General features: G+C 38.0%; 1 protein-coding gene across 2 annotated transcripts in view; it reads right to left on the bottom strand.

Moving 5' to 3' along the window:
• Window positions 1–19600, bottom strand: part of ESRRG (estrogen related receptor gamma) — a 225769-nt gene extending 206169 nt beyond the window's left edge. For both annotated transcript variants that reach the window (XM_047077227.1, XM_047077228.1), the window contains exon 1: window positions 19545–19600. In XM_047077227.1, the coding sequence (XP_046933183.1) occupies window positions 19545–19600 (56 nt within the window). The remainder of the gene's footprint in view (window positions 1–19544) is intronic.
• Between the last annotated feature and the right edge of the window lie 1800 nt (window positions 19601–21400).

Raw genomic sequence — 21400 nt, 5'->3', positions numbered from 1 at the left:
ACTTATCAACTGACTACATAATTATAAAGTCAACATTCTTAAAAAGCAAGTAGTAACACTAATTAATTTCCTTCTGGGTATTTCCTTGACAGCTCATGAAATTTCTCTTTTAAAACTCCTTGCAAATATTTGGGTACAAAGCTTTCTCTAAAAGTTGATATCCACATCTTTAAGTACACCTTCAATGAAAATACCGATCAAATAAGAGTAAAATTAATAGCCATATTATGGATTTTCTGCTCTTACGAGAGAGAATGAAAGAAGAATCTGTAAAATGCTAAAAAGTTATGTTTATAGCAAGCACCATGTGTTAATACATGTTCGTGTACTACGTTTCCACTGCTATTTATGGAAATAAACATACTCTAAACTCTTCATCTCATAACGAATATACTTTTTAAGTTCATGATCTTAGGATAAAGTGAGTTTTCACATGTTCCAGGCAAAGTGGACACAAGCATATGATCTGACAAAACTATATGCATGTGAATTATTCAAAGATCATATAAAGCCAGCCCTGTCCAGATTAGATGAGAGAGATGTTGTTATACCTATTGTCAGAATACAAAAAAAAGAAAAAAATAAAGATAAAACAGTACTCAGGAGGACTCTTGTTTATAAGTCTTAAATAAAAGCAAAATTTTAAAAATGAGCACTATAAGTCGTGGGGAATAACAGCAATTAAGGCCATACTTCAAAAAAAAATTTATGTTCTCACACAGATATATTTAACATTTTTTATAAAACATTTCCTTACTTTGTACATTTATGGAGCCTCAAAATATCTGTAAGTGTTCCCTGAAGTTACCAATTAAATACTGAGCCAACTCCTATTCTTGAAGTTAACCACTACCGCTAACACATGCGTGTTACTTCTAATTAATTCATGTGTCTGTCAACTTTGTCCTCTGCCTGGCAAGAGTAGGCATTCAATCAGCAGCAAACAGTATCCAAGTGACTCTAGGAGGAATAGACTTTGTCAGGAAAAGGTAATTTAAGAAGAATAAGTAAAAGTCCTTGTTACTAATTGTGGAAAAAATATAATCTTGGGGGGGATATTTTTATAATGGCATGTTTTCAAAGCTGGGGGTGGGGGTCATGTGATTCAATGGAGGAGAGAGAAAGCTGGGAGGTCAAAGCAGGAAATGCCAGGCCAGAGAAGAAGGACTGAACTAGCTGAATTGTATTTAATGCCCTTACATTTTACGGAGTTACTTGGCTTAAGACAAATAGCTCATTTAATTTGGCACCAGAAAATGGTTTCAGATGCAGATAAAAAGGAGTCTTCTCAAACACTTTTTGGAAAGAGGCGTTATAAATAAATTTCCTTGAATAAAAAGTACTTTATTTGAACAAATATGAAGTGGGTTACTGGTTCTATTTTGAATTAACACTATGATTCATTTTCATGCATATTTCGCTCCAGATAGATGTTGCTTATTTAAGTGAAGGCTAGAGCTTTACTGGCTCAAAAAAGCAGATCCATTAACTTTACTTTGCAGCTGAACTAATTCAAGTGGGCCAGAATGAACAAATCCTAAGGACTCTAGTCTATTCTAGAACACAAGACGTCACACCCCTTTCCGTACAAATAGAACCAGGGGAAATATTCACAAAAACATTCTCTTTTTCATGCTCTATCAAGCTTCTTTTTAGGCTTGAAGTTAAAAAAATTAACAGGCTAAGTAACACATTATCACCTTCTCCATATATCTGTATTAATCTATAAAGTAAAAAACAAAAAAATGTGGATAAAGAATCAGAAATTACTTTAAGTGAAGTCCCCATCCCCATGCTAAATTTATATCATCCTTCAATGAGTCTTAGGAAAGAAAACAGGAAGAGTTTGTTGCAAATCTGGATACTACCAATTCCATTCATAGTTCTAAACCTTCATTTACAATTTAGAGTATTTTTTAAATTTTAATTCCAGTATAATTAACATACAGAGTTATATTACTTTCAGGTGTACAATATAGTGATTCAACAATTCTATGCATTACTCAGTGCTCATGACAATAAGTGTACTCTTTTTGTTTTTAAAGTAGTCTCTATGCCCAACCCGGGGTTTGAACTCACAACCCTGAGACCAAGAGTAGCATGTTCAACCGAAGTGAGCCAGCCAGGCACCCCAAAATCTAGAATTTTTTTTATATAAACTGATATTCCTAGACTTCAGTGACAAGTACAGCCTTATAAACCCTTCTTGTTAGATCCAAATGATAAACTTTCCTTATTTCAGCAAAGACTGCATGTCAGTATAAATGACTTATTTGACTCCAGTTCACAATTTACGTAGTTCATTTTGCATTAATCAGGTAATTCCTAACCATGTGGTTTATCCAGACCCCAAAATACACAGCCATACATATTTTTCTATGATTGAAGTCCTTCATTTTATATTTAGTATATATATATACTCATGTGTATGTTGACTTCTTGGAGATAACAGCTAACTAACATATTTCTGACTGGCCACATATGCAAATCAAAATTAACACAGAAATTCTAATTCTTTTTCTCTCTGGTGGAAAAAAAAAGAGGACACAATATTGACAAATCACAATTCACTAAAAAGTCAAAAGTGTTGTCCCCACACCTACAAAAAACAATCATCTGTTTCAGAAAGGACACACAATTGTTTTACAACTGCCAAATCAATGCCTACAAACATTACACTTCATCCGTTTCACCTATGCTGATCGTCTCCAAAGGTTCCCTACCTGAAGCTGGCCATATTTTAAGTGCAAAGCAGGCTGAGCGCTATCTAAATCTAGATAAAACTCATTGGTTTGTAATCTGCACGATGATCTATACATCTAAATCTATATGCAAATCAAATGCTTTCGTGCATTCGAGCATTCCACATCACCCAGGGCTAAGGGAGCAGGAGAGAGAGGTGCTTTCCACCTCTTCCCCTGTTACTCTTCTCCTTTCCCTCTATTTATTTATACTAGCTACCTAAATAATTCACACTGCCTGCTTTTCAGCCCGAATGTTCCTCAGAAGAGGCTTACAATGAGCTATTGCAGTCACCAGATGGACTCAGAAAAGCAGCAGGTGGGGCAGATGGCAAGGCGCCCTGTCTGATGCTGCTTGCTTCGGCATGGACTGCATTTTCCTTCCAGGTACATTATCATCATCCTAACGCTGAGCGGTGTGTAGTTTGGGGGTGGGGTGGAAGTGGGGCGCTGGCAAATCCTTTACATGCAATACTAGAGGAATCATAAATTACCAGCTGCCCTCTTCCTCCCCGCCCTCCACCCCCGGCAACCCCCGATGTTTTCCGCTGTTGCTTTGTTAGTGGGTTGTTTTTTCTGTTTGTTTGTTTGTTTTCTAAGACCACGGTGAAGGTTCTGCGATGCATTTTGGCACTATGCATAAGGAAGGACGCATCCATTTCAAAATTTTACCTCGGCTTAATAAAAAAAAAAAAAATGAAGAAAAGAGGATTAGAGAGAGTGACAGCAGAAAAGTCAAGAAGACTGCGGGGGAGAAAATGTATTTTCACAAATATTTTGCAAACACCACAAATGAAGCGAAAACATAGGTGAGGTGATGACTCAGCTCACGTCTGCAGTGTCTCACAGAAAGGTAAGCTGCCCTTTGCAGATACTGAGGGGAGGAGAGAAAAACCCCATTTTTATAGCCTTTTGCCATTACAGAAAAGACTAGCTATCCCCAAACTGGGACAACTCTGTCTTCTGTTTCTCCAAAAGTGTGGCATTTCCCTCCCAAAGGCTGTAACTCTATGGTACCAGAACACACAGAATTCGCCTTGCCTATCACCTGCACTCAGAAGGTTGCAACATCACGATGCCAAGATCATGAGGCAGTCACTCAGTAACATGAAGTATAAATTTTAATTGAGCATAAACACTTGACAAAAATTCTCCGGAGATATTTCTGGCATATTCCGATTGGCAATGGTACCATGATACCATGATTTTAATCCTTCTATAAACTTAACTGATGTCCATATAAATCTTATTACCTAACTTCACTAATCATCTAATGATAAACACCTAAAAATGCGAACGACAATTATTTTAACGACCTGAAGCGAACCAATCTGTATCTTCAAAGAAAATAAAGAAATAAAACTGTTTAATAAAAACGCACCCACTGAGGAGATGCTGTAGAGACAGGCGAATCAAAATCCTAGGCTTTGGGGAACGGAAAGTCTGGACAGACAGTAGCTGTGAAATTACCTCAAGATTAAGGGTAAGGTTTTCTTACAAAAACTACCTTAAGAGTCATTTACTTTGATTAGAATGAGTTTACCAAGTCAAACCTTTCCTTCAAAGTCAAACCACATATAAACCTTCCAGGGTTCAAATATATCCCCCTTGCTGTCCCTAGGATCTAGGAGATTTTTTTTTTCTTACATGATCTTTTAAAGCATTTACTCTTTTTTCATTTCCAGTCTGAAAAACAAACCATATGTAAGGAATTTAGGGTGCTTGAAGATGTAAAGGCAACTTTGGTGATCAAATCTTCAAAGGCTTCATAAGGAAGCAGGGTCAGAATGGCTTTTTAGCCACACCAGACTTGACTATTCTAAGACCCCCAATCACACTCTTGAAATATTCAGGATCTGAATGTACAATTCCTAGTTGTGTTCATGGCGCTAGGTTCAGACCAGTCCTAAAAAGCCATAAACCAGAAAACCAGGATGGAAGTTTCAATTTGGTTAAGTTTTAAAACTCTTGCTCCCTAAATTCCTGAAATCATTTTCTGAAGACTGACTCAAGGTTAAACTGGAGGGCGTACGTATAAAAAGCCGCACTTTTAAGTGTTTTTTTAGGCACTCAATGTCACTTTATATTTTTTTTTATCATTTATTTCAGGATCTTAGTGCCCAGGACAGTGCCTGTACACAGTCAAATATTTTTGAATGAATGATCAAGAAAATGTAATTTAATGCACTGAATTGATTACTTTAATGATTAAAAAAATTGCAAAACAATGCATGTAATCTTTTTGATGCAACATGAAAAGTTACTGTAAGCAATTTGATGCCAGAAAACTGGTTATGAAAAATACACTTCCAAAATCAATGTTAAACAGATATCTTTTAAACTTGATTTCATTAACTATCATTAAACTATTTGCCCACAGCCTAATTAACGTATACTACTGAGGGTACTGAATAATACTAAACAGAAGGGAATGGGCATTTCTTAGAAAGAAACACATTATGAGGTCAATGCTTATAAGTTAACACTTAAAGATAGTAACTGTAGAATTAAAACATAATTTTAGAATTTATATATTTCATAATTATTTGGATATTTTCAGTGTATTCAATGTGTGTTAAGACTGACACAATTACACCAGCAGCCAACAGTCCTTCTAAAATAAAAAGCAGTAAAGTCTCAGCTAAAAAAAAATTGCCATTTTAAAAATAAAAAACAATAAGTATAGTCAGTGGGTAAAGGAATAAATAGGTGATTACAATTTAAGGCCTGGATATAAAAGATAATAAAGGTAATGTATGATACCAGATGTAACTGAAAGGGCATGATAACCATAATTGTGATTTTTAGCATTTCAAAATCATCCTTTAGTGAAATACATATGACATTCTCAAACAGATCCATCTTATATAAATATCTATAGTTAAACATATTTTTGCAGAATCAGAAATGAGGGTAACGATGTATCATATACATGCAAAAAAAAAACCCTACGTTTGTTTTACATGTGTTGAAAGAATAGTTCATGCATGCATACCTCTGTATGTGTGTGTGAGTGTGTGTGTGTATCTATCTATCCATATATATATACAATACATTTTCTCTAACTGGTTATTTCCCCATTTCAGACCCCCTTCTAGATGTGACCAACTCTTAAAGTTCTACAAGTTCATCTAAACCTAATAAAACACAGATATCCAAATTTAAAAACTTTTTAATTTTATCGAAATGTATAGTGTGCTATAATTAGCATAATTCAAAAATATAAATATATTTTTAGGTGCCACTTTTCTCATTCCTAAACAAATATGGATAAAGTGACCCAAATACCATACATTTGATGCAATGCTCCATTTCTTATATTCACTGCGATTTTTTTGTGTGTGCCGGCTGGCTTTCTACAGGTATCACTGATTGAAAAGAAGAATTTGGGGGGAGGGTGTACGATCTCTGTGAAATTACTTATTTTACTTCTTTGTGGTTTACCTACCCAGGTGAAAAATATAAATTAAGTCATATAATTAAACCCACAAAAAAAGCTAAGGATAAACCAACCAATATTATCCAATACTATCTTTTAAAGGTTGGAGATACAGCTTATGGGATGACCATCAACTTTAATTACTAAGTAAGGACAGTACCTTTGCAATATTAAGCTGTTATTCAAGATTTATCCAGATCACTTTTGTTCTCTTTTGCTTTTCCCCTCTGAAAGTCTAAGAAGAATTTTCTACATAAGTTTTGAGTTTATAGTTTAAAAGAGAGAGAGAGCGAGAGCGAGAGAGAGAGAGAGAGCGAGAGAGCGCATGATCCCTTGCAGGCAGGCACCTAAACAGAGCCATTTGCATAGTTCATTGAACACTGTTTAGTAAACACGAAGTGTAGGGGACCACAGTGGCTTCTGTCTTCTAGTCCTGCCGTCCTTTTAAAAGCAAGGCAGGGGTTCTGTTTTTAGTACACACTTTGGTTCAGTGTTAATCCTGTTTTATGTTGTTCACACCTGCTGCTGACTAGCAGCTTGCTGATGGGCTGGGGCTCACGCTGCTCAGAGAAATCCCACTAACTGAGAAGCTGGACAAAAGCTACTTGCACAGAGCGGCAAACAAAGCCTGGTCAGGGTCCAGAATACAGGACGAGCCGACCCCACGAATCTTTCCTCTCATTTGCAAATAAGGTTCCGATGTCCCAAGTTTACCACTCAACAGTAAATGCAACCAATTACTCTTGTTTGAAAGAAAGGCCGAATCCCATTGGCTTATTTATATTCCTCAGCTTTGTACGACTTCTGGGGAAAATTCATGCCAATACAGTTGTTCTCATCAGGTGTTCGTGCCAGCCATCCTTTGTGTCCTGACCAAAAGAATCCGTACCTGAAGCAAACCTAAATATGAATTTAAAACACCCTACACTCAACCTTTCTATTCACAGAATTTTACATCCAAAATGGACAGAGATCCAAAATATATGTTCTGCCATCAGTGGCCACCGTGTGACCAGGACAGTAACTTGGATGCTAAGACCGCTCTCCCCCAAGCCTCCCACCCTGCACTGCGTGTGCCTAATAGCAAACATCAAAAGGAATGACTTCTTTTTTGATCTTAGTACCAGCGATAAATCAAATTCAGTGCCACAGACAGGGGGGAAATGCACTACGGAGGAAAACTCCGAGACTGACAGTAGGACCAGTTGGAGGCATTCGCTCAATCAAGTTCCGGTAAACGATGCCCACCCTCCTTTGCTCTGAAACAAGATGTAAGCTGTCGTCTGCTTACCCAGAGGGAGAAAAACTTACCCGGTCCTGACGTGACCCCAAGTCAAGATGCACTTTGTGCTGACATTTCCAGGAGCAGCACTGTAACCCCTCTCTCTCCTACCCTTGGACAGAGCCCGTCTCCTTCCTCCCTGGGAGCCAGACTCTGCCCACAGCTGGGCACAGAGAGCCCCGGCTGGTCAGCACAGCACAGCTCCAATAGGAGCTGCACATCTGGGGGGTCAAATGGGGACTCTGGGATCACTCTGTCACAGCTCCCGAAGCACCTCTGCCACCTGCAACAGCCAATAAAGCATCATGGGCTCCCCGGCCAGCTCAGGGAGTTCTGCGTCTGCCTAACCCACAGTGGTGCAGGCAAAGTGCTAATTAGCAGATTGAGGTGCTGTTAATGAATGAAAGTGAGGATGAAATATTTGAAGCGTTGGCATCTTTTCCCCATTTGCTTCCGGTTGACCTTTGGCAATATGCTCTTTTTGGAGGGTCAGGACTGGAACCTCCTCCCTTGTTGGTACCATGCTCTTCCTGAGCAGAGGAAAAACTCACATGGATTCTCAGGCAGGTTAGCGACAACAGGTGAGAACCCAGATAAATGCGTACTTTTTCAGTGTGTATAATACTTGGGACTTGGGAACTCTCTGGTAGTGTTAGAGGAAAAAAAAAAGTTGTTAAATGATACCGTGATATACTCGCCTTAACTGTAGACAGAATTCACGTGTCTCCCGTAACCTGACACAGCCCATCACAAAATAAAAGAAAAACATAATAGTTGTCGCTTTCAATTTGTCTACATAATATGAGCAGCATGGGAATGAATTCAATTATTACGTTGAATCACATGAAAATGCTGATATTTGACCATTTTTTGACCTAAAAAAATGGCAATTTCGTGTGGTGTCACCAAATAGAATTAGAACCCCGTTGCCTCACTTTCATGCAAAAAAGGCTGAAATTCTGTCGGGGAATTTCACGATTCCAAACTTGACTTTCCTACCGATTTGCCCTCGAATGCTACCTCTAGTTTTGTTTTTGTTCTGTTTCATTATCATCAAAGTGGGACCATTTACCTCAGTTATGTCTTTAATTTGAACCTGTCATGATTTGGGGTCCTCAGGCCAGAGGGGCCCCAACGTTCCCTGGAAACGCCAGTTTTGCACACACACGATGGTTCACATACGCAGCGCAGTGCTGACTGTAACACTCACTCTTTTGAGAGGCCATCCCATACAATGGGCACCTGCTTCACTCCAAAGCGCCAAGACCGTGCCACGATGGAACAGGATGGAACATCTCATCCTGGAGCCTTCACCAGAGGACTTGAACCACGGATGAGTTGGTTTGTCTGGTTTTGTCCACCCCCCCTCCCCCCGCCAGCGACTTTGCAAGTTTGCTCAGGACAGAAAGGTTTCAGGGTACCCACAGGAGCGGCGGCTCTCGGATCCAGTGACGTTCGGTGTTTCGCGTGCAGCGTAGCTCAGAGGGCAAAGCAAGCCGTGTGCGGGATCGGGGGTCTCCGCCCGCCGCCTCGCAGGGCTGCTCCTGCGCACGCCCGCTTCCGAGCCCAGGGAAGACCACCTTACTCTGATGAGAGTGCTTTCCTCAGGCAGGAATTTTTATTTCGGCTGGAATCTTAAACCATTACATTTCCAGCGATGCATTTTTATGTTTACAATTGACATCTTCATAAAAGAATGAAACCTTTGAGCAACAGCTCAAAAGCATGAAGGTTGCCCGCAGTGGTACTTAAATTATTTTACACCTAAATGGAGCCCGGTTGTTTTTAGTTAAAATTTAATAAACCTTAAACTGATGACCTTTCTTCCGCAGAAAGGCCCAGAGTTGCAAAAACGAACTTTCCAATGAAATATATTTTAAGGAACTAGTGCTGAACAAAGGGCTATTTAAAGCTGAACGCTTTGTCAATTTATCAGCTTGTGAACATTCTGTTCCTGAATTCCCCACTGCTGCTGAATGTATAGAACGGTGGTGCCTTGCTTAATCGAATACTATTGATTCGAGTGTGTCACAGTGATCTCATTGAGAGTAATCAATAGTAATCCAAAATCAATCAATCTGGTCTTGCACTATCATTTATCAAATCTGAATACACCAAATTATTTGTAGGCGTCACATTACAAAGAAGAGAAGAGGGTTGAGCTGGTCAAGTTAATGGTTTATATTAAGAGCAAAACCAATACCCCTCTCTTTTTAAGGGGAGGTGCTTTAAAATGGGCTGTGGCTTGGGCAAATACGTTCCTCCTCTCGCTAAAGTATCCTAAGTTTACAATTAATCTCCTTCTGGTCCCGAGAAAAAATAAGATTTCTTACCCAGAGCTTTGCTGTTTGAGTACAAGTGGCATAAACTTACACATGCCCTAACTTACTGAATAACAGCACGCTAGCATTTTACAAGTCTGATAAGCTAAGTTTCAAATGCCTGTCTCCCATCTGCTGGAAAACAAGGGGACTCGTCTGACACAGGCCATAACTGCATCTTCTAACATCAGAAATGATGTTTAATAGAATTGGAGTGGAAAAAGGGATACTTAATTTCTCCTGAGAACGTACAGCATAGATGCACCTGCTTATCAAAGAAGCTGCTGTTGAGGCTGAAGGTTCCTTTATCAACATATTCACCTGTAATTTAGTCGAGGTAATAAATCCTTCTATTCATTATGGCACACTCAAAAGCACCCCTACTATTTAACTTGAATGAAAAAAGGCACAGAGTGTCTAAAACATTTACTTTTGCTAATGTAAAAGTGTTGGCATTTTACTTCATTCCCGATAAGCTGGTGCCAGTGGCGGTGATTATTCTTTTCTTATTCAAAGCCTATCAGCATTTCGAAAAGCTCTCTCAATCTTATCAGGTGTATGAACAGCACAGTTACTGAAAACAGTTTGTACTGCTCCTCTCCAAGCTATCTGATAAACCCCCCACTAACTAACTGCATTTACACACACTCACACAGAAGTTGTGTCTTCCACGCCCTGTAGCCAGATTCCAGTGTGCCAGGGATTTTTGTGCTGGGACATTAACTTAACAAAAATGTCAGCAGTGAGTGCCCCAAACTGACAACAATCAAGAAAACACCATAAAAGCACTCAACTAGAATGTACAACAAACAGAAACACCAAGGAAACAAAGATGGAAAGTTGGAGGCAATCTCTTTGGAACTAGAGAGGGGGTTAACATACTGTGTATGCAGATACGGACGAATATCACGTACTTACCTTTTAGCAAAGTAAATCATCCTTTAGCACAACAGATGAACAGAAACAGAAATTTTAAGAGAAAATATTGCTGCAAGTGAGAGGGTTGAGGGATGTTTTTTGGAACTAAGCAGGCATTTCCCCCACATTTCGGGTTATCTCAGTGTGAAGGCAGAGAGGTTCCATAATGCAAGCAAAGTAAGACAATAGACAATATCACCGAACTTACCCCATAAACTGGAGACAAGATAGAAAGCAAGGCTGTCACATATGGTGACCACATTCTCAGGACAGATTTTCCAATCATTAAAACCCTCATAAATGCTCTAGACATTAAAGTTTTGTTCACTATAAGGAAATAAAAAAAAATAAAAAAAATACAATTTGAGTGTTTAACCTCTTAGTATTTTTCTCATTCTTCAGACTTAACCAACTGAACAGTTCCACACAAAGGTACGAGGAAGGAATCACCATCCAGGCTAACACAAGTAGATGATCCGCTCTCCATTTCTATCTATTAAAAAATGCTTATACCAGTTCATGGTTCGTACGAATTGAGAGACGTACCTAATCATTTATGGGTAGCTCTTTGGAGCATGAAAGACAACAATGACATTTATAGAACATAAGAGAAATCTAAAACGTACTTGAACAACTGAGTAATGGATTTCTGACCCTGGGAAAGAATGTCTGCTTGGGCTTCTGTGCATAAATTGTCCATTTGTTCCTCACCTCCCTTTGCGGAATGGCTAGGAAAGAACAGAAAAAGGCGGCCACATGCTCCCACCTGAGCCCAACTCCTGATTCTGTCTAGACTCCAAGAATAGAATGAGCCTTTCCTTAGATGTGTAGAGCAATAAGATGAATTAGTCAAGTATGTAGTTCAGTACAATTCAGCTGATGGTTGCTTTTCCATCTGTGACACTATGATCCCATGACTGATGAGGCAGGTCTCATTTAAGTCTATGGATAAAGGGATGCTTCTGTCATTTACTGGCCCCAGCACCAACTGTATACAGTCACTTTCTCATAGGAAACAGATGGAATTCTCGTCAACCATATGCATCGTTCCCTTTCTATGGTCATGGACAGTTGGTTACAGGTATAATATTCCCCCTCAAAATATCAGGTCTGTTTTAATAGATTAGTGATGATGAAGAAAGCATTTAACTTCTGGAGAAGTTAAAGTTCTATGATCATTTGGAATTATGGAGGGCAAAGGGCAATCGATTGAACAACCTCACATTTGAATTTTTTTCTCTAAATAAGTACGTTGGTCTCTATAATTTTTCATATTACTCGCTATTTCTGGTAACTCTGGATATAATTTTAGACACTCTTTTCAAAGCAAACACATTCCTATAAATATAAAATGTAACAGTATCATAACTGCCCTGGGGGAAAAAAACCTTTTAAAACATTTAAACTCACATTATATTAAAAACAAAGTAAACATATTTATTGAATGTGTCTTCTATTTAAATTCTCAAAAGCCATCATCAATAAGTAAAATTCTTCCTAGAATTAATGAAAAAGGAATTTTCATGTGCAAGGAGAACATTCTGATCATGGAGGAGAAAGAAATTAATAAGCTTCTATTTTCTGTGCGTAAGTTCTTTTTAAACTTTCATTTTTTGCATTTTGAATAAGGCATAAGAAAAGAAAGCACAAGATTTTTTTTTCTCAGAAAACGTATGCACAGTGCAACAAAAAGAGATGTCCCTTGTTCAAGATGGATTGCCCAGGCTCCTTCTGACCCTCCACTTCTTCAAGTCTTTATTTACTTCACACATAGGAGCAACTGAGGTTCGCCACTTCAGAGACTTTTAAAAAATAAATCCCTTTGTTACTTCCACAAAAGCAGAAAGATCTGAACAAGTTCAAGTTATACTCCTTTTTTGTGTGTGTATGCAAAACTCATGATTATCAATGCTATCTGCATTCCCATAGAGTTTTAAAGAGAAGGAAGCAAGCAAGCTGGTTTTCATTACACTTCTATTAGCCATCCATCTCTGGTATAATATGAGAATCTATCGGTAGCTTCTCTTTTATTTAGTACCATCTTAACCAATTGTTTGCAGAGAAGGTGTATGAGGAAGCAAAGTCAAATTGACACATTTGTGATATGCCTGACAGCCTTCAGTATGCCCAGTATTAATTTGTTTTCTTTGGCTAGGTAAGTGTTGCCAAAGCATATTACACATAATGTGTACTTCCAATCAAAATGATGAAAAGTATATATGCAGTTTTGTTTCACTCAAAGAAACATGAGAGTGCACAGAAGAATGTATATGACAAAGACTGCCTTTCATAATTAAAATATAAATTTAGTTTCAAGTTCTCTCTCTTTTTTTTTTTTACAATGTAACCTAATCTTAGGTAGGCTGTCCATGAGTTTAACACTGTAAGTATTAAATAGATTCTAAGTGCCAGAGCCACGGCCATAGATTGCATTTCTAATGGTCAGTGCTGAATGTTACATATCTATATTCAAATGCACAGAGAGATCTATGCCAGGATATTGAAATGGACTTTAATTGACCAGTGAGAAGTCAATTTATTTAAAACTGCACCTTTTCTTTTAATGCTCTGCCCTAGTGAGCTCTCTTCCAAATATACATTCATTGCCATAAATTATGATGGCATAACATTTGAAGGAATCAAAACATAAAAAGCACGTTTCCTCCAAACATTTAAAAAAAATGTTTGATTAAAAAGGGGAATGGATACATGCATGTGCCCCGCATGCACGCAGACACACACACACACACACACACACACACACACACACCACACCACATTATTGAAATCCTTTCAATTTGATGGTTTTGTATAATTTGCTAGAATTTGGAAAAATACTGAGAAATATTGTCCAAATCAGGAAAAAGAAACACCTGGCACTTCTGTAAAGAAACAGTAGAGAGGAAAGACGTGTTTGCTAAAACTCTGAATGGAAATTATTTTTAGCAGCTGAGGTTTGCTGGATCGTAGAAAGTAGAAGTCTAAAATGAACTGGAAACCAGAATAAGATGCCAGGTAAATCCTTCCAAAGGCAAAGCCTGTCACTTATCACCCTCAGATAATAAAGAAACTAACTTGGGTCTGATGGATTGGCATAAAGAAACAGCAAGATTTAAAAATAAAATAAAATAAAAACAACCAAACATTAAATGGGCTCAAGGGTTATACATACAAGTAAAGGTAGGACATGAATCTGGGAATTTAAACAAGAATATAAATAAGAACAAGAATTAAAACAGAAAGTGCAGTGAGGTAAATGTTCTCTCTCAACACTCATTCAGATTTACTAAGCAAAACCACAGGTCTCTAAACTTACCTCTTAGAGTAAAATTCAAAAATACTAAAATCTGTGATGTACTTTAGAGAAATATAATGCTCATTAGTCTTCTATAATGGCTTTCAGCAAGAAAAAAATAAGAAAGTGACATATTTATGTAATGCAGACAAATAAAAGTCCTCTTTTGCATTTATTTGGGAGCTATCATGTTTACATTCAGATATATTTGTCAAGCCTCTGTATAAAAAAAGAATGCAGCCAAGATCTGATTCAAAACTATTTCTTGGATATGGGCCCACGCCATTAAATTATGCCTTTAATATTAGTAGCTTATTTCCTATTTTACTAATTATTTATGATTACTAGATATTGAATTTAGGAATGATCATAGTTAGAAAATCCATGAAATCAGAAACAAATTTACTTATTAGGTTACCTGTTACCTGTGTTTCTATACAGTTCAACCAATTCAGTTTAAAATCGGGACCTGGCAAATACCTGAAATGCCAGCTCCAGGTTAAAATCATACCTGGCAAATTTAGCTGGCAACTAATTGGTTAGAAAAATACTTGAGATTCACTTTGTCATATAAAGGTATTATGAACACTCTTAGCAGCATATCTCTATTCTACGCATATACGTCTTCCCTTATAGGTCCGTACTTCATTCATACCCTACAGGCAAACACACACATGTGTGCATGCTACCGACTGCTTTGGATTTTAAAGTGCCGTGTGTGTATTTGTGTATTTATAACTGTATAGACCGTGTACACGCATACACACATGGCTATGAAAATAATCCATAGCAAAACACATAAAATGCAGTAAGAAGAATGTCAAGCAGCAGAGATGCGTGGTGTCATCCCTGCACTATCAAATATACACATAAGTATGATTGGAGAAAGAGAACCTAAATATTTCACTGTCAGAGAATGTAGAGAACCGCAATTCATTTCTATCTCCTGTGCTTTAGGACAATGACAATTTAATACAAGGCCAGTGGATGTAAAAGAGATAAAAACTGAACACACTGGGCCAGTGTAATCAAAGATTTTCTCCAGAGAGCTGGCTAGGGCCGGAGCTCATATGCACTTATAACAGATCAACGTTGTATTGTTTCTCTCTTCCATGAATTTGCGATGAAGCAAAATTTCAAGCAAAGCTTATCTACTGCAGTGACTTTAAAGTTCTGTCGAAACACCTCACATGCTCTCCTCTTATTTCAATGCTTAATAGGTGGTTCTAGAAAGTTTATTTGCTATTCATTGGTTTGACAGAAATCACTGCTATCAATTGCCACTTGTCTGACAAAGTATCAACCATAAGCAGGGATTTGAATTTGTTTTATGAAATCACATAAGCAAAACCTTCAGGGCTGCGCAGCACTTTAAAAGTAAAACAAAGAAATATTTTCTTTAGTCACTAGGCTAAAACAAATGTTGAGGAATTTTTCACGAGGGATACGGACTTGAGACTGGGAATTATGCCTACCTTCCAAAAGAAGGGTCTCTTCTTTGTCTATAGTTCTTGCAGGAGTAAGGTATTGTGAAAGTATTGTTAAATAGACTCATAGAGAAGTTACCTGCCCTCTTTGATGAATAGCACCATGTATCTAAAATTAATTGCAAAAGTATGGCCCAGCTAATGAGATGGTCCTTATCTTTTCTCAGCAAAGGAAGCACAAGTATTTTTCTGCTGGCTCAATATTTTATAAAAATGCCTAAAGTGTTATTAACTAACTAAAAATCTGATGAAAAGACCTCAAAGACACAAATTACCGTAAATTCTAAAACCTGGAAAACCTGGAGGTAAGCCTGATTTCCTATATTATTTCCTTTTTAAACCTTAATTTCTTTTCTTTTTTACTTCGAAAAGAAAACCAAAAAAAATCTTTTCTTCAGCTTCTATTAGCAATTTTAAAAGCTGAATTACAATATCCTTTTTTATAAGATGGTCAGTATATATTACAGGTCAGATTAAATCAAAGAAATATATCAAAGGCCGTCAATTTAGAATTAAAAAAAAAAAAGAACAATGATACCTTATTGGGGGGAAAACACTGGAAAAATGATCATCCATGCAAGAGAATTAATGGATATCCACAAGGGCTTTGCTAATAACATGGGTTAATTACCGCTGCAACACTAGGCTCAGTAAATAAAGCAGCAGTGCCATAAACACATTAAGATGAGAAACCATCACTATAAGAACCAGCCAACACTATCACCCTTGCCTCTGCCCAGGAAAGGGAAAGCTGTATTCCAGCCCTTTCTGTAAAAGGAGGATTTCTAAACTTACCACCAAATGTATATAAGGTAATACATAAATGCACTGACACAAAGGGCTGGTGAAACATGGGGGGCCCATCATTTCCTCACCACTCCCATTCAATATTTATTCCATTAACTCAGGGACACCTATTTTTGCTTATTCCTAGGAGAAAAATCATATGTTACATAATACACACTGTCTGGACATAGTTTGGGATATGTACAGTGGTTATTATATTTTCAGAAAAACAGAATTGATCTGTTCTCTTTAGTGCTGTGATGGGCAAGGTTACAAGACTCTCCAGTCACCCCTAAGTGCAAGCTAGTTGTCACTTCCAGCAATTTACAAAGAAATCATCTGAAAACCCCACCTACACCCCCTACCTTTAAGGCTGCAGGTGTTTTCAACAGATTTACAGAATAAAAACAGGAGGAAAAGTAGTATGAGCTCTAAGTCTGGAGTTTAGGTATTCTTTCTTAGAAAAATAAACTTAAAGTATCTGTTCATAGTTCTCAAATAATATCACATCTAAAGTCACTTAGGCAAGCTCCTCTTAAAAAAAAAATCGTATCTGCTCTGATTTAGGCTTTCTGTTGTTGTTGTTACTGTATACATTTTCCCTTCCTGCCTATTTTTATCTCATATATTTTGACATTCTAGTATTACTTTTGGATAGTTGTGTTTCAATCTACGTTAGCTTTTAACAAGGAGAGATGAGGCCAAGGGAAAAAAAAAAATCAAAACCCTGACACAGAAAGAGTGGACCATACAAAATAAAACTTGTTTAGCTCCAAACAGGTATTTCAAAACACAAATCTGTTTCATTTGCAATGCCTGGATTTCAACCATCAGGCTGAATTCACTAAACTGTTCCCTCCTCGCCTTGCCTGTTTTCGAGTGTTTCAATTGCCTTTCCTTCTTCCAACAGCTGTGACAACTGTTAAAACAGTCAGTAAAATTAAGTCCGCTCTATAATCCTGTAGTCAATGTTACATTTTAATCAGAGGTTGAAAGGGATTCATGTGATGAGCACACTCATTTAGAATGATTAGACGGACACATATGTCAAAATGAGCAGATATATTATTTTCATCTATTTATGCTATCAGTTATTACTGCTATTAAATGTGAAACAAGCTTTCAAGTATTATGCTCTTTAATGTGCTGGCACATTTCCTAAAATAAAAAACACATAGTTATAGGTTAACATTTTAGGCTCTCCTAATGGTGGTCAATAAATTGTATGAATCTTTTTCAACAGCCTCCAAAACAGAAATTGTCTAATATTTTCCTCTGAAACTGCATAACTCTGGTTTCATTTCTGTGTATACACACACGTGATAGGGTTTAACCCAGTACAATTACTATGAATATTAATAGCATGTATAAATTCTGTGGTTTATTAATTGAGACAGAGAGGCAGATGCGTTGCTTAGCATTAGATCTTTCTGTCTGTCCAGTGAACCACGTAACCATCAGAACTGCATCCAGACAATAAATCTGTATTTTTTAAAGATGACTTTTAATTGAGCCAAAAAGAAAGCTAGTTTGAATCTTGCGCCAAAGCCAAAAGGACATGTGCCCTGATTTCATTTAAATGCATCTGCTTTAAGAGGCTTATCTAAACTAATTATTCAAATTAGCTATAAGAAGTTAAATTCAAGAAAACTACTTTAAAAAGAAGCCTCTGGGGGATTTTTAAAGTTTGTTTTGTTTATTTATTTATGGGAGAAAGTTCAGAATCTGGGTGAGCTTGGATAACGCCTCCTTCCTGAGAAGACATTTAGACTCGCCGATTCTACAGCCCAGGTGCACCAACCTTCAGACTACACTTGGGTGGGCAGTCCTACCTTTGTTTGTTTTTCATTTTTATTTTCACACAATTTAAGGTTGTTTCTTGCTTCGAGTGTTTCAAAGTGTAGCAGGCACAACCTTCCAATCTTTCAGTTCCTCCCTACGTCCATCTCTTGGAGAATATACCTTGCGTGAGTGTGTATGTGAGTGTGTGCGCGTGTGTGCATGCACGTGCGAGTGTGCATACACATCTATGCACACAGTCACACTCATACAGACACGAGCAGGCACTAAGACTGCAAATCACTTTTCATCTCTGACTTAATTACAAAGCAATGCAATATGCAGTCACTAAGGACAGCTAGTGGACATCTACCTATAATGCACTACCTCGTCTTCGAGAGTTTTAGATTTTCTTCACAATCTATAGAGAGATGTTTGCCAAGAGCACTCTTTTCAGAATTATAACAGTTGGTATTACTGTAATGTGAAAGCAAAGCAATATAACTGACTCAACAGAAAGATGATCCAGTGACAGCTCCCGGGGTATACTAATATTTTATCTTAACAGTGCGTTGAAATTAAGTTTATGACCTACTCGTTTACTCAAGAATGCCTAATTTACTTGTCCTACCCCCCATACGCTTCTCCCCCACCTCTAGGGTTCCAAATACATATATATACCCATATGCATAAAGATATTCATAAATACGAATTAAACTGCATGTAAGAACAAAAGTACTTTTCTCTATTTTCTGGACATGAAGCATGGCACAAATCCACAATCTGAACATCGTCTATTCAAGGGGAAATTTTAAAAGTCACTAGTGTTTCTTCTTTAGTTTTTTCTCCCCTTAAATATTTATAATGTGTGAAAATCTCATGTTACTTAATGGACTGATTTGTCAGTTAAGTGCCGACTTAACGCTAACCATGCAAATAACATTATTCTAGCCCTGAATTGCATAGGGCTAGTTTTTAAATTGTTCTCTGAAGGAGAATTAGTAAATGTGCAATTTTGCCTCTAACTCTGCGCGGTAAGAAATGACAGGGAGCTGAAAATATCTGTCAAACTGCAAATACATAAGAGGCACTCAATAGTATAAATCATTTTGAATATTGTATTTTAAAACATCTTTCCTTGGGAAAATGGGTCCTAGTAAAAGATGCATTTTAACAGTTCACTAAGCATTTGTGCCAAGTGCCTATTCTTAGCACCTGAATAAGAAGTGACTGTCACACAGCTGTTTTACTGACAGTCACTGAGCTTTGCCTCAAAGGTAACATTGTAGTCAGAGAACAATTCTCGACTTACTGAATTAGGAGATCACCCTCAACACAAAAGGCACAAGACAGACACAAACAAGCACTCGTGCACACAAAATACCCAGGGCATTACCTGAATCAGTGTGCAAAGATACATTCCGTCCACACACACACACCCCCCCCACGCGCACCCCCACGACGAGTTTTAAAAAAGGAAAGAAAAAGGTACCTACTCTTCCTCGTAGTGCAGGGAAAAAGATTCAGGAAGGCAAAGTTCTACCGAATCCATGTGCGACCGGCAACCATTATTTGTGCACCCCAGCTATAAATCAAAGTTTCCTTGACAAAGCACAGTGCAATTAACACAAATGTTCTCCTAGTGACAAGCCTATAGGCACAGCCAGTTGGGACCAAAGCTCTCACACTCTCCTAATCAAGGACTTAAAGCCCCGATTGGAGCTTATTAATATGAAGTAGGGCTTTACATATGCAGTCCCACCGGCCCAGCCGCGCAGCCGATTGGGGGGCCTCTGCCCAATCAGGAGGGAGGCGACGGGAGACTGCACGGAGCGAGCGGAGCCAGGCAGGTAGGCAGGGTGCAGAGAACCGAGGGGACTGAGAATCGGCGGTGGGAGAGAAAAAGGGAGCGGCGACGCTAGCGATCGAAAGGCTCCCAGCAGATAACTGTGCTCTCCTCCCCCCCTTTCCGTCTGTCTTTCTTTCTTTCTCTGGGAAGCTACAAAAGAAACATAACTAACTTAACTCTCTAAGCACTGGAGGGATTTGTCTTTGGTTTCTAACCTAAGACCTACTTTGCCTTGAAAAGAAGAACTCACGCACACTCTCAGTTAATTTGGGAAAGGATTCCGCGGAAGGTAGAGAATTAAGTTTGTCCTGCCGTTGTGTGTGTTTTCAACCCCTGGGGGCTGCTTCGCATTTAGTGCTGTACTTTCCCATTTATTCGTAATCGCGTCTTTTCCTGCTTTCCTGATACATACTGGGCATTTTAAAAATCAAAGGCATTCTTCCAAATTGTTCGGGCATGTGAACCCCTGGGATCGTCATCTCCGAGGCGGAATGCAGTTTTGCACAACTACAGAAGAGGAAATAGTGCATCAATACAATTTGAGGGAATGCTCATGCAAATTATAAGTGTAATAAACATTTCTTTACCTCCTGCCTCCCTACATACAGATATACAATGCATAGCTTTTCAACTGCAGGACAGATTGGCTTCTCCAGTTACAGGGGTGGGGGTCTCGGGGCTGTAGGGGGAAATAGTGCATTAAATCCATCTCTGCACTTTACAAAATAAACACTGCATTTGGCGGGGGGGGGGGGGGGGAATGGAGAGCATTACTACACAGTGCACTAAAAGTGTTCTTAATCATATACTTATTTCAATACAAGCTTCCAAACTGGGAGGCATATCCAAATATATGATTTTACCCAAAACATCAGTTTCCAAATAAAATGCAGTGTACGTATTTGTGTCTATACATAACACACTCTGAATGCTTTAAAAAAATCAACCCAGAAGCATTTTGTAAATCATCACAGAGTCTGGCCACTACAGATGATAATTTAGGAAACTAAGAATTCTCAATCAAAAGTGTTGTTTTCTTTCTTTCCTTTTTTTTTTAACGTGGTGTAAGAAGAGAAAGGTATTTTCCCTTCAATAATGTGTAAGGCGTTTTAGTTTCCGTATAACAAAGAGTTTTCTTAGGTCCTGTTTTAAACCACAGTCTCTTTTATACAACCAAACGTATTGGAATAGATACCAGCTATTTATGACAAACTACTACCTTATGGAGATTGGAAGACCCACATTTTGATACAAGTCAGCTCTACTGCTACCAACCTTTTGCATCTTAAGTGTTCCATGATATAAATAGTATAATCTTTGAGATCAAAATAAATTAGTTCAGATATTTGGTGTGACTTGAAGTCACTAAATCAGAACTCAACTCTCTCTCTCAACCCTTTCAAATTTTCTAGGTCTTTAAAAAAAAAAACACTAAAATAGAACAGCCACATTAAAATTCAGAATGTAAAAATGACAGACATGATTTGGTCCCCCCACAGAAGA

The sequence above is a fragment of the Lynx rufus genome, unplaced genomic scaffold (assembly GCF_022079265.1).
Source record: "Lynx rufus isolate CCGP_SWC_20201006 ecotype Redwood Valley unplaced genomic scaffold, mLynRuf1.p SCAF_15, whole genome shotgun sequence".
NCBI lineage: Eukaryota > Metazoa > Chordata > Mammalia > Carnivora > Felidae > Lynx > Lynx rufus.
This window is presented reverse-complemented; position numbering and strand designations above follow the sequence as displayed.